The sequence below is a fragment of the Nothoprocta perdicaria genome, unplaced genomic scaffold (assembly GCF_003342845.1).
Source record: "Nothoprocta perdicaria isolate Ctin4 unplaced genomic scaffold, notPer1 scaffold_44, whole genome shotgun sequence".
Lineage (NCBI taxonomy): Eukaryota > Metazoa > Chordata > Aves > Tinamiformes > Tinamidae > Nothoprocta > Nothoprocta perdicaria.
Window position 1 is genome coordinate 3,256,984 of NW_020455688.1, and position 14,330 is coordinate 3,271,313.

General features: G+C 39.0%; 1 protein-coding gene across 1 annotated transcript in view; it reads left to right on the forward strand.

Moving 5' to 3' along the window:
- Positions 1 to 14,330, forward strand: part of RELN (reelin) — a 221,583-nt gene that overhangs the window by 79,133 nt on the left and 128,120 nt on the right. Inside the window, exons 7-8 of the mRNA XM_026046370.1 lie at positions 1,796 to 1,892; positions 5,850 to 5,901. Of these exons, the coding sequence (XP_025902155.1) occupies positions 1,796 to 1,892; positions 5,850 to 5,901 (149 nt within the window). The remainder of the gene's footprint in view (positions 1 to 1,795; positions 1,893 to 5,849; positions 5,902 to 14,330) is intronic.

The window sequence follows — 14,330 nt, forward strand, 5'->3', positions numbered from 1 at the left end:
ATTTTACTGCCCTGAAAACTCTCCCAGGAGCCAGGAAAGTGGTAGCCAGCTCCAGCTTGCGGCGGGAAACAGACCGTGAGCTTGCTCCATTTAGATAAATGTGTGGTTCAGACATTCTTTTAATCCTTATTCCTATCACTATCGAGTGAGTAGAAGTGCTGGTGGCTTTCAGATCCCACAAACAGAAAAACCCTGCTCTGAGCAGTTTACAGAAAAGTTTACATAATATATGTGACATAAATCTATTTTATTGTATTAATGATTTTAATGAAAAGACAAGTGATATAAATTAGGAAAAGAGGTGGAGGAAAAAGGGACATTTGTACAGGAATTTCTTTAAGACAGTTCTTATGATCTGTGTCTATCATATATGTTGACAACAAGTCATTATCTTCTTGGGATTTCTTGTAAGATATGTCATCAGAAAATTAACAGCAGAAAGAAAAGTAAAAAAACACTTTGTAGGCTACTGAACTGCATCTGGGCTGGCAGAGTGTGTTTTGGTGGCATGAAAAGACAGAAGAGTGGGTCCATTGCACCTGAGAGGCTAAAAACAGCAGTTATCAAAGGTGAGGCAGAAATGAAGAGGTCTGGGGTGGGTTGTTTGAGGAACAAAYGTCTCCCTGTGCATTGGTTGCCAGAGCGGCCTGGGATTTGGGTGGCTCAGGCCATGGCTACTGTCCAGGCTGAGGTGGCTCCACAGTTTCTGCAGCTCTTCCGTAGGGATGGGAAGCTGACCTGCTGCTCCTCAGCAAGGGCTCTCTTGGCTGCCTGTGAAGTCCTTCCTGTTCAATTCAATTAATGATTAATTAGCCCAGCAGCACTCCTTGGATCTCCCTCGCACCTTTCCCCCCGCGATGTGGAAGGAGCAGTAGCGCTCTGAAGGCCATGCCTGAAATTGTCCCCAGGAAGCACTGTGTTGTTAGATGCATGTGTGACTTCTGAGTGCTCTTCTTCCCCTCTGTCACCTCCATTTTGAGAGGGAAGTTGCCCAGGAATGGCACAAGCACTCCTGCTGCCAGGGAGGAARGGAGTTTGCGCTGGCGCCACCTCGCAAGGCCCTGTCCGCGGGCCCAGTGCTTTCCAGAAGCCACCACCTCTAGATGATGTGGAGCTGTTCAGTTTTGTGTCCCAGTCTGAGCCATTTGCTCCCTTCACTTGCTCAGATGAGATTTCAGCCATTGCCAAGGGAAGATGGTGGAGCCAAGGTTTTGGAGGATATGGGAATGCTGCTAGAGGCCATGGCATGGCTGAGGGCAGACCATGATGCAAAGTGCTYGGGCCTCAGGGTCTTGAGGAGTTTTGAAACTTGCAATGCTTCTGAATTACCTGTTTTACCTGTGGTCTTAACCATCATCATGAAATCACATCTCCGATTTATACTCGCAGACTGACCTTACCCACTTCTCTTGAACTCTTCCGAAAAGTTAACTCTGCAATATTAGTTTTATATATGTTAAACTAAATGTGTAGTATGGCTTTCCGAAGAACTGTAGTTTCAAGTGAAAAATGAACATGCCAGAGTCCAATCTGGCTTCCCTTGCATGATGTTTTGCAGCTGGTAGCAGGGACCACAGTGGGAACAGTGTGCCCCGAGCAAGTCATTATTCCCACGTCCTTCCTCAGGAGGCAGCTCTAGCCATCATACCTGCTGTTGCTTGGCCTTTCCATGAGATCACAAAAAAGGCCAATTCATCAAAATTTAGCAGTCTTATTTTATGTTTCACAAGCTCAATCCAGTCTCCAACGTGCGGTTTCTGTTTCCCGTTCTGAAAGCGCTCCGCTCTTCCCGCAGGTCCGAGTGCAGCAGCTGCGCGGTGGGAGAGCAGTGTGGTGTGATCATGCATGGCAGGGCCGTCACCTTCTGCGAGCCGTATGGTCCGAGAGAGCTGGTAAGTGAATATTGGCTCGTCTGCAGGGACCTGGGGCTGCAGGTTTGCATGCTGGCCACATCACCTACGATGACCACAGCTCGCTCTGTGTTGAGCAGAGTGGCTCTTAAGCAAAGCAATAACACCATAGAGCACCATGCCCAAGTTTTTCAGCTATAGACACTAACCTAAAATTATCACAGTATTTTCCATGCCATTTATGTCTAAGATAGGGAAAAACTCTTGATGCAGACTGTGTGTGAGTTTTGTAAAATGTCTGTTAAAGATAGGAAAAGTGAGGGAGTATTAGCGTGTTTTCCAGTTGGCATCACTCTCTTTTTTCTTTCTGGCAATGAAAAAAATAAAGAAAAGATTCATCTTTCTTCACTTATTAAATTAGCTATGTCCTGCTTTTTTTTGTTGTTGCTGTTGACAAATGTTAATTTGGTTGTAAAACATCACTTGTGAATAATGCATCTTGCAGGCTTAAATGCAGCCTGGAGCAAGCACCTGCCAGTCTCAGAAAAGTGCATGTAACAAATTAAATCATGATGTAGGTGACAGTATTAATTTCATTTGGGTGTAGTTCGGTCATAAAATTATGTTAAGAAACAACATAGTATAATTTGCATTAATGTGGGATCATCTGGGTGTGGAAAATGAGCTGAAAGATCCATAAGCAGTGTCCACATCCCACAGCTGACCCAAGGCAGATAACTGTAAGGATATAAAGAAAATGTGTGAGGGTTTGGGAAAGGACCAAAAAAAACAGCCCAGTGCAAAGTCTGTAAAATTCATAATTAATTCACAAGTTCTCAAATCTTTTGAATGGGAGGAGTGGTTSATTGCATTTTTAGAGCTATTTAAAGAGCATACATGGGCAAGGGCCATAAAGCAGAGGTTTGTTTTTRGCCAGGCATATACTCTTCATTTTGGGCATTGCAAGTTCTTTTATCAGAATTARTTTTACATCCTCGGTTGAGACCAAAATTGCATAAACACAGTATAGATATGCGTGGTGCGACGACTGCAATTTCTAAACACATTTCAAATGAATTTACAGGTTTTATGTATAGAAACTTTCACTATTTTTTCACTTATAATTTTTTCACTTAAATTGAATTTTTAAAAATTCAAATTTTTAAATTTTTAAAATTTAAAATTAAATTTTTTCACTTATAGCCAATGCCGTCAGGGAAATCCTGCTAGTGATGCTAAATGGCCTCCCTGCTATTTTGCATCCTATTTGACTGTATTATGCTTCATTAACTGCCTTGAGAAAAGCTATATTGTTTTATATCCAGTGCAAAATTGAAATCACACAATTTGGATATTTTCCCTATTTTTTTTCTCCTTTTTTRCTTGTGCTATTAAGCATAGGCAAACTCCTTATTTGCAATAAGTAGCAAATCCAAAGTCCCAGATATGAAGGTTTCAAAATGTCACAAATTAGCTGTCTTCTCCCTGCTGATATGTAATTTAGGCTATCCTCAGTAATCGCAAATTGGCTTCAAAATCTAGGGTTGGACTGTATTTGTCATGTTACCATGCAGTAATATAGCACCACCATAGCATCAGGAACTTGGAAAGATTTATTATGATGCCAAAGTGGTGTGATTAAATAATCAGCTTACAAATCATCATGCTTATGAACAGCTAGCAGCCCTGTAATGAAAGTGTTTATAAATATTATGGCAGTACTGTAGGAAAATCAAATCCTCAAGAAGGAGCATGCTTGTGAATTAACATTATGGACAAACACCGTATTCACGCCAGAGATCTGGCCTATCTTTATTTTTGAGTAGAGACATAGGTTTAAATTCCTCTTTTCCTAGATCCAGCTTTTTCTGATTCCTAGTARTGCTCCAACTATTGCAGAGTAAATCTCTTCCTGTCACAAATTTTAAAATCTATTTCACTTCTCTAGACTTTAAGCATTTTATACGGGCATCTTTTCTGTTCAGTCCCCTTCTGTACCTGCCTGAAATGCCTTTTGAAAATTCTGTTTCTGTTCATGGCTCCATTTCTGCTTTAAAATATGGAGTCAAGAAGAACTGAATTTGCAAAATGCTGTAAATCAACACCAGAGACAGCTACTGGTTTGCTTCCTTGACCCTTCTCTCCTCTCAGACTCCCAGTAGCTGTCTGTTAYCTCAGTTGCCAGTTGCTATGTTTATTGGTGAGAATTTACTACTGGCAAAACCCTGGAAAGATTTATAGCTTCAGAGATGTTGCAAGCAGAAGAAAATAGCTACTTAAACTCCTAAGCAACCTAGAAAAAGCAGGTTTCCCTACATGCAATATCTGAGCTTAGTAATTCTTTGCAGAATTGTACAGAAAATTCTTACTTAAAATGGTCTTTTTCCCCGCTAAGTTGTTTAAAGAATAAATCACGGCATGGTCTCTTTTAATTCTATGTGAATACCCCTTCTGTGATATCTGATGCAGTTAATTTCTTGGTGGCATCAGCCACTGAACATTGTTAAAGGGTTTCTCTGTTGAATTAAAACTTGTGTAACATAATTAATTGCATGTAAGCTAATGTAATAGCTTGTCATAACTCAAGCCAGAAAGCACTTTACTATTTGGCATGATAAATGTGAAATACTGAATGGATCCTGACAGAATGGACATAGAGGAGTTATGTAGAACTTATGCAGCATCCCTATTTTTGTTTAAGAACTCAAATTGTCTGTTTGGAATATGCTCAAGGGTAGAAAATGGTATTTTCTGTAACCGTTATGTACAGATAATGCCGTTTTTTCAGATATTTTTTAAAGCTGTTGTTTGACATGTTTGRGAAGCCTTTGGAATCAGTCCTGCTGAATCTGTTGTAGTTCACAGATCATTAAGAGCTGTGAAAAATTTCCTGAATTTGCATGTGCCCCCCTAAGACACCTGTAGTCTTGTTATTTCACTCTCTTTAGTGCATTTTGAGTCTGACTTCACGTCATTAATATTTATAAGTCTCCCTCTGCATGTAATACATATGTGCAGAGCAAAGAAACACAGGAAAAACTCCTGCCCAAACAGGCCATTTCCTGGACACCTTCTTCCCTGTGATGGGGCAAAGAAACCAGGGCCCTGACTGATGCTTGTTGTGCTCCRTGTTTCCAGAAAACTTGGATTTTCTGGGTTTTCTTTTACTAATATAAATGAGCTACACTTTGAGTCTCCCATTTGTTTTGCTTTTTACTTCTTTCATGAACAGGTACATAGGCATTTCAGCCCTTTGACAAAATAAATAGGCCAGGCAGGGTTATTAGGCAGTGATTCTGCCTCCTTTGTTAACATAGTAGTATCATAAGCTCCAACATCCAAAATGGATTGAAAAGTATTTTGAAATAATGTTGGTAAGGCATCAAAGGAAGGTGCCATCTGCATCCAGGAGCTGCTCAGGGTGTCCTGTCCTGTTTCTAGATCCTGAGAGATGTCAAGAGTGTGTGACTATAATTCAAAATTTCTTTGCATATGTTGTGSAGTCTTTTCAAGTTTTTGTCTGCTTTGCTGCAAAAGACTTAGATTCTATTATTCATCTTTAATATTTTTGTTTTGTTGTTTTAGGTCACTTTAATATTATTTCTATTATTTATGATTATTTTTGGGTTTTGTTCTGTGTGAGAAGTCAAAACTTTCTGTAAAAACAGATTGATAAGAAGCTGGAGTAGGTTTTTTTTCTTAATCTTCTAAGTACTGGTCAAGCACCAGTGCTTGAAATAAAGGCTGATTTTTATACGTTAATTTAATGAAAGAAAGCATTTTTCAACTATGACATATGAAGAGATATCAATAATCAAAATGACGTAACAGAAATATCCGTGACCACTCAGCTTAAAAGAGCTGGAAACTATAGTGTTATGCACTGGAGACTGAGGTATTCAGAGAACTTCCATATTTTAAAAAAGAAAAAAGCCCTGATAAATGTATTGTTCTGGTGTTCTAACATAATATCTCTGTTGTTTGGTTTTCCTCCTGCAGACCACCACTGGCCTTAACACAACTACTGCCTCTGTCCTTCAGTTTTCCCTTGGTAAGTTTAGTGCACCCTTACACATGTGGAAATGTAAAACGACATTGCTGCATGGGAAAATGATCCTCAGTTTTAAGCTTACTTGTCTAGCCCGTTACATGAGGGATAAAAGAAATCTTTAAAACGTTTCAGCACRTTTGTTCATCTCTTGATGATATAAAAGAACGCTTAATCAAAACTTGGAAAGGAAAAATTTCAATGAATAATCTGATGATGGGAGTTACAGTCCCGGGGTTATTGTTCTGTACTTCTTTTATAGCCAARTGGATAGCACTGGGATGACTTGCTCTTTCTTTAATGTTTCATTGCTAAATTGAGTTAGCAAAAGTGGATTTTTCCATTTTAACATTTTAAACCCTTGGTATCTTCCAAGTTGCAGCCAGATAGTACCACTTCTAACACATCTATGCAAACAGAAGAGCTGAGGCAGGCCAAAACTAAATGCTGTTTAGTTCATATGACTAACAGTATGTTTCTGTTCTGTATCTGTTTCTGTTCTGTATCAATTAAAATATCTCCTATAAATTATTGTAGATTTTCAGTGCAGTTGTGGTTTAGGTTGAGAAGCAAATTAGGAAAACAATTTCTTAGATCATTTCTCAAMATAAAAAAGTATGAAGGAAAAATTCTTTTATGTTATAAATAGTTCAGCAAGAACCGTGCACAGAATTTTGTCTTCTTCCTCCATGGACTCCTAGAAATGGAGAAAATAGATTTCCAAATTACATTTTCATTTTTTAAAAAGTAATTCTCCCAAAGTATTTCAGCAGAGGTGTGATTAAAGTCTGGAAATCTCAGTTGGAAACGAGAGCTATCAGTTAGAATGGCAAACCTCTAACAGCTTGCTTTTTTAATAGATCTAAAATCAGAATCCCAGAAGGCTCTGAAATATGTCAGTTAAATTTGTTTTTACCCTAAGTTACTCATTTGATTTTCTATTTGATGTCACCAATATTTGTCACCCTGCAATTGATTGCATTATAGTTAGGATGGGTATCTGTCTTTTTATTTTGAATTATTGTTTCTAAAAAGGCATCCAAATGTGCTGATTTCTAAGTTGTATGACTGTGTAAATTTGTAAATATTTGGCACCTTTACTGACAAACAGCCTGGTGATATTTTGCATTTTCATGCAGCTGTGAAAGCAGATCAGCTCATTTGGCTTGCTGGGACAGGCCACTCATCCATGGAAGTTCTCCYGGCTTCTTTTGCAGCTTCGTGTTTCTGTCTACCTGGGCTGCAGCCAGGGATCCTTAACTTAGGGTGTTGCGAGGCTGGGATGAAGAAGGAATTTTGATTTTATGGAAAAATAATTGCAAGAAAATCTGATGTGGCTTTTTTTTCACATTGACCAATCAATGTGATTCACATTGATTAAGCGTTCTTTTATATCATGCTAATAGCAATGTAGCTGGCTAGGTAAGGGTGACCTGCCACAAATTAACAGCTGATATCCACAGCATCTGCACRGAGGAAGGGTGCAGGCTTCCAGAAGGGTGAAAGGCTTTCCTAAAATTTCTCTGCCTTTGTACCTGCTGGGGAAAGTTGAAGAAAAAAGACTAGGATGAGCAAGAAATACAAAATATGACATGATTATCATGATTATATGTCAAGAATCCTTTAATCTGTACCAGTAGGACCAGTAATATCTCTGGTATGATAAAACAGGAGAAGGATGGGTGCGTGCCTAAGTAAATCAAAGTTCAGCCTGACATTCAGAATGTATCACACCTCCCTGTGTGCCGGGGCTGTGCTTGAAGAACAGTGCAGATGAGTTCTGCAACCGACAAAAAACTGAGGGAGCCAGGGGAGACTGCTGCTGAACTCAGCAGTACTTGGCTTCGGAATCATAAATCTAAACTAGATATTTGCCAGTTTCCGACTTATTCCCAAATGTCCAGTTTAATCATAAGCCTATTTAGAAATTCATCCAAGAGGACTTTTTTTTTCCCCCYYTTTTTTTTTTCAGAGAATGTTTAGCACTTTCTATCCAMTTCTGAATAACTTAAGCTATAATCTTTTGGGACTACCTTTATATTAAATTTGTGACCTAGCTTTGGCCAGAGCTAAAGCTCRTATCTTTCGATTTCTCTTAGCCCAAATTGTCAATGGAATTTTGTATTTGCAGATAGATGAGAACTGGGAAATGAAGCATAAAATGGTCCTGATTTCATCATGCATTCCAGATCCTTTTAAACCATATTGCCAAACTGAGTGAATTTTTCATTAGATGATATTCTAAGTAACTTCTTTAATGTTCCACCCCTCTGGTAGCCTTGCCCTTTGAAGGGCACAAAGGTTGGGAAGGAGAAGCACTGAGGATGAAGGCTTAATTAGGATGAAGAGCTAATGAGTAAGGCCTATTCTGCACATACAGCAAAATTAATGTGCAGTAGCCTTGCCATATAAGAGCAGTTGCCTGCAGTGCTGCATTCGCTGTGCCACACGTGCAGCCCRTGGCTTTTGATCCAGGGTATGGTGCTGGTTACTGTCTACCAAAGTGTGCATTAAAATTCCATTATTTCGATTGTCTTAATCATCCATGACTATATCTCTCCATGAGCAAACACTGAGATGCGAAAGACAAAGTCTAGCAGATTCCTTAATGTCCAACAGGATTGTGACCTGAGATATTTAAAGCAGCCTCTTTGGGCTCTTTCAGGCCGGAACATCTAATTCAACAATTTGGGGTTGCTGGATGTTGCACAGGTGCCTCTGGGCTCAGCTGCTTATGTCAGCCTGATTCATTAGCTAAAATACTCTCTATTTCTCACTCCAGCTTGTCCCCTCAGCCACATCCCTGAAATCCTGCAGAGCGTGATCTGTCTTTCCCATAGGCTGCTATGATGGACAGTGACTCACAGCAATGAGAAATGAACGACAGAGCTCAACCAGCAAAGAAAGACACCCCTGAAATCCCATAGGAAGGAGAGGAAAGGCTTCATGGGAGGATGCTGAGGCTGAGTTTTGTAAGAGGCACCACTTGTGCTGTCCCCAGGGTGTCCTCCTCACAGCCTGTGCTCCTGGGCTGTGCTGGATGTGGCTGCTCTGCTCTGCAGGGGCTGTTTCCATTTCTGCCTCCTCCACGGTGCATCTGCATCCAGAAGGAAGCCCAAGGTGCCATGAGGGGTATGACACCCAGCTGGTTAAAGGGCAGCTGCTTCTTGAGCTCCGTAGGCAGCAACAGGAAAAGAGTGAAAAACAACGTTAAACAACAACGCATTGCCTAGAAACACTTGTTCTGTAGCTCTCTCCTTGTATCTTAGTAATGTCTAGAGCAGTTTTGACTGTTAAACAATGTGTTTAAGTTGCAATAACTCGATAAGAAAAATTCCTGTTTGTTGTCTTTGTTTCTGGAAATACTTGAACACTCCCCTGAGAATAGGATGAATTTGACAGTCTGATAGATAAGTACGAGATGTCTGTAGGCAAGACTACCTCAGAACTGCTTCTGCTTTCATGCTACTCTCACAGAGATCCTCTGTCATTATTATAACATGTTAATAATTCTTGTTTTTTCTCCAATTTTCTGGCCTTTCTAAAAACACAMAAAAAAAATCCAGTTTTATATCAAACCAGAAGGGATATTTTTCTGGGCTTTGGGGTTTTTTTTTAATTAAAAAAGAAATAAAGAAATGAGATGGAATAAATCTTCTAACTTTTGGCATTTTAGCTGCTTTTTTAAAAAAAGAGCAAGAAAGGAGTCTTGCAAACACAGGCTAGCCAGAGATMCGGAAATTTTCTTTGCCTTCTTTTTTCTAAAGAACGTAAGCATAGACTTCTTCTTCCAGAAGATCTTCCCTACTATCATGATAAGAAACTTTTGGGAAAGTAGAGTTCCAAAATCTAACACTGTCTAATCAATCATTAGTCATTACTTTCAGTCAACATCAAAATATCTCTCCAGGTAAATAAGTAACTTGCAGTTTTTTATTCATTCTTATTCTAATGGTAAAACATATTTCCATAATTGACTTTAGCTGAGTTATGGTCATTTCGTGTGTGTAACATTGACTTTAGTTTAATTCAAAAGAGAGCTTGAAATGAAATTCAAAATATGCCAAGTAATATTGAKGTAAAGCAAAAAAATAATTTCCATGAACTCCTAAGCATAAAATAGCTTAGCTGCTCATTATCACCTGTTCTGTGCATTACATCTGAGACAAATAACATGTTTCTACAAAGATGCTTTTCTCTCTTATTCATTCATTATAAGAATGATCAACCTTGCCAGAATTACTACGTTTGCATAAGTATCATCTAATTATCTTATAAAGGACTTTAGTGACCTTAAGAGAGAGTTAATGTAAAAAAGGAAATCTTTTAAGTTTGTAAAATCTTCTTTAGAAGCCAGGAAATGAGAGTTTATGTTGAAATCCATTAGTGCCCATGCACATGACTTTTTGGGGAATAAGTTAACTTATCATTCTCTTGTTAATGCTTAATGCAGTCACCAGAACCTCCCTTTYCTTTGCTCAGAGAGGTGCTTATGGCACCTGCCAGGATATTCAGAAAGTCAACCTGTTCTTCCAGGACTTCTTGCTTCTTTTTTAATGATTTGAAGTAGCAAGACCATGGGATACTTGAAAAAAAATGCAGTGTAGACTCACCAAAACACATTCAGAAGATGTGTTTCCCTTGTGAGAAACTGGGTATGATGCAGAGAAACTTTGCCTGCAGTCAGCTGAGTGATAAAACCATGTCTCCAGAGGTCTGGGGAATATTCTGAGAATGTCACTGATCTGGCACGGAAAGTGCTGCTATTTCAGAGGATTGTTCACTGAGATGGCAAATGACTTGACTAAGGAGTGAAGATGATCCTTGGTGGCTCAACAACCAGTGGTCCTGAGACCGGAAATTCTTCACATATTCTTGCTGCATGGATCAAGTACTTAATCCCTGCTATAGCCAGAAAGAAGCAAAACAGGCAACAAGCTCATCAATCTTCATTAGAAAAATGCAGTTTTCAGTGTGAGGCTTTACTAGTGGGGTTTAATGTAGCAAGTACTGTGTGATTTTACCACATGGAGTCTGCTTGTTCTCTCAGGAAAATCCCAGTAGATTTTATTCAAAAGTCAGGTCACCCATGCTATGATCTGCACGCTGCTCTGCAGTGAGAATCATTTGGACCTTTCTCATGAAGTGAGAATGCCTCCATTCTCAGACTGCTTCTGCATTAGTTTTTTTCAAGTTGCTCAGTTACTGCTCCGTTGCTTTCTGCTGTTGCTCCTTTCATTGTTCCAGAATATTTTGTCCAAGCATCCATCATATGACCAAGCTTATTGATCAAAATCTATATTAGAAATATTACTATAAAGATAAAATAAGTATATATTATATAAAAATGATCTATAAATAAAATACATTTACAAATTTATATTATAATATTTAATAGGGATAAAACCTTTGGGATTGGATCCCTTCTAATTCAGGGCATGGATGCAATTATTCAGGGTTCTTTTTTCAGCAGTAACGACTTTCTTCCCACTTTCTGTGTTCCCCAAAATTTCTTACTTAAATATTTCATTCAAAACCTCATCATATGGTCACTAAAATCAAGGAGCAAAACTAGTCATGTCTCCAGTCTTCTTTAACACACTTTAACAGCTTTATTTTCTGGTGGAGCAATCACCCCTGCTATTATTTTAAATTTCTTTAGCTTTGTAAATCTATCAATCTATCCGACCATCCTCTATCCTTAACTGAACTAATTGCATTATCTGTGATACCTTTTATACTTCCAATACTATTCTTTTTTAAGAAAAAAAAGGTGCATATACAATGCACGTATCAAGAACTCCCAAGTGCTTTAGTGTATTTACAGTCGATCCTTAATGCTGGCTGATTTCACAGCTCTTGGCATGTTTAATGGGGGAAATTATTTTAAAGGTGCTATTGATTGCTTTTGATTAGCATATGAGTAAAGGTCACTGCTTTGGATGCAGGTCTGTGACATGATGRTTCTGAAGGGCTTCTCACGCCGTGCCTTGCCTTGCCCTAAGACCTGGGGTTAGTGAATCATTAACCCAGTAGCCCCTATTACTATTTCTGAAGCATCAAGGTCACTAGGGTCAAGATGAGCTGTTTTTCTCAGCAAATCCATGTGCTAAGGATCTCCACCAGGTCTGAAGACAAAACACTGAGATTACTCGTTGCTTAATTAATAACTTTATTATTTATATTTTGTTTATTATGTTTATTAATTTTGATTCATCTTTTTTACTATTTTAGTTTAGTTATATTTAGTTTAAAAATGAAGCTTTTCAGGGTTAGGGTTTTTTCATTTCTTTTTTTTTTAGTGGCAGTTTGAGTCTCACAGAATTATATTATAAAATGCAAGTGATAATGGACCTACTTCTTTTTTTTTTCTTTGCCCTAGTATATATTCAAACTGCCCAGATTTTTTAATTATCATTATTGTTTTAAACTGAATCTCCAAATGCACCTTTTGCATTAGTCCTTACCTGACAAGCTGTTATGCTTCAGAAAATACATTTCCTCCCATATTAACCTTAAAAAATACAATGGACAAAAAATGACCTCACAACATAAACGGTGCTGTTGGTTTGATAAACCCCATTTCTTTCATTGGATGAAACCAGCATCTCCCCAGCCTGACAGCAGAGCAGCAGGTGGAGGGCTCAGCAGGGCACCCACGTGGGATGGGGATTCCTTCCCTTCCCAGTCCTGACACAGTCCTGCACTGCCTGGATCATCTGTGTGGACAGCAAGGAACGCACTTGGCCCCATGTAGCAGTCTGAAGATATTTATCATTTATATTTTTCTCCTGCTTGTGTAATTCCATTGTGGTGGCAGCTGTTGTATTGCCTGCTGCTCTCACATCAACTATTTATCCTCTGCTCAGATTCAGACTGTTCGAGAGAAGCTCATACAGCCAGACGTGTTCAGTTCAATATGCGTTAACTTAGGCTCAGAGGAACCATAACTGCTCATTTACTCTTAATTTGCATTTCGTTTAGTTGGGTTTACAGTTTAGCAGAAGGTATCAGATGCCTGATAAATTCTGTAATGGCCGTTATTATATAAGGTAGCAGGGGACTTGCCCTCAGCAGCACTGGAGAGAGACAAGTAATTTCCTTCAGAAACGCTGTGAGATGTTGTTCACTTGTRCCTAGAGAAGAGTGGAGTGAAGAGTAGATCCCTTCTGAAGGCAGCGTGGGAGGGTGTTTGACCTTTTCAGTCCCTCACTTCGCTGCWACTTGGAGACAGAGAGCCTCATTGCACAATCTGTGGAGCCAAAATTTTGGGGCATGATGAGCCACGTCCTTCCCTTTAGTCATCTGCATGCACGATTTCCCTAAACCACTCGGATTCCTCCCAATCTGATGCCTTCCAGGTTTGCCTTGCATGTATGCTACATTCATACAGTAAGGTTTATAGTGATATAAACAGGGAAGGAGGCCAAGAATCCCCTGAGGAACACAGTGATCCAAGAGAAATGGCTGCTACCATCATCAGGACATTCTTCTGCCTTGCTGGGCACAAGACTGACAGGTTATCTTACATCACTGTGGGAGCAATCCCAGGCTAGCATAGGGTTTTAAAAAAAAGTCATAACCATGACGTTGGTTAATGAAAAGATGTCAGATCCCAGTCTAAACTGAGTTTTAAAAGTGCATAAAATCTGCTTTTAAAATAGGTAATTTAGTGAGCACAGTTTGGGTCAAGGTCCAGAAGAAATAGAGATTATGAAATGACACTTGATCCTAGTTGTATCCTGAGCCAGACCCTGCTAAGAACCAAGGACTCTGAATATTGAGGGTATATGACCCTCTAGGTTGTTTGTTCTAATTTATTTTCTATGGATTTAGGAAGAATTTGAGAATTTCATATAATTAAGTTTAAAAATTGCTGTGTCTGCACTTCTTCTACTTACTTTAACTTTCACCTGATAAAACAATACAATTTTTTTTACTCTGTTTGACTTCCTACTTCCAATGTCTTTTGTTGTTGCCCAACACAAAACCTACTAGTTTTCACCTCTTTGACAGAGAAGTCCTTTGCATAGACATATAGGTAATAAATTACATTTTATGTGAAAGAGCAAGACAGGTAAGTAACATCATCTAACACACTTCACATAGCATGATTGGAAGTGTTAGGTGGTGCTTATTGATCTTGCTGAGCTATACAAAAGAGGTCTGCCTAGATGCGTAGACTGAAGCCAGGGTTTAAAGTTAATGTGGATTTGAAAGACATTTTAATGGCCTTGCAGTGAAATGATTTGTGTTGTTTTGGCTAGTCCAAGGTTAGAATGAAATACTGTCTTATTACTTCAATACCAGAGCTTCTCCACCACTGCTACGAATTAAACTGTGAGTGTTGCAGATTTACTATATGGAGAAAAACAGAAAAGATAAAGAGAGACAAATGGCAGGATGCTGTTTTAAAGCAGCTGGTGAATCAC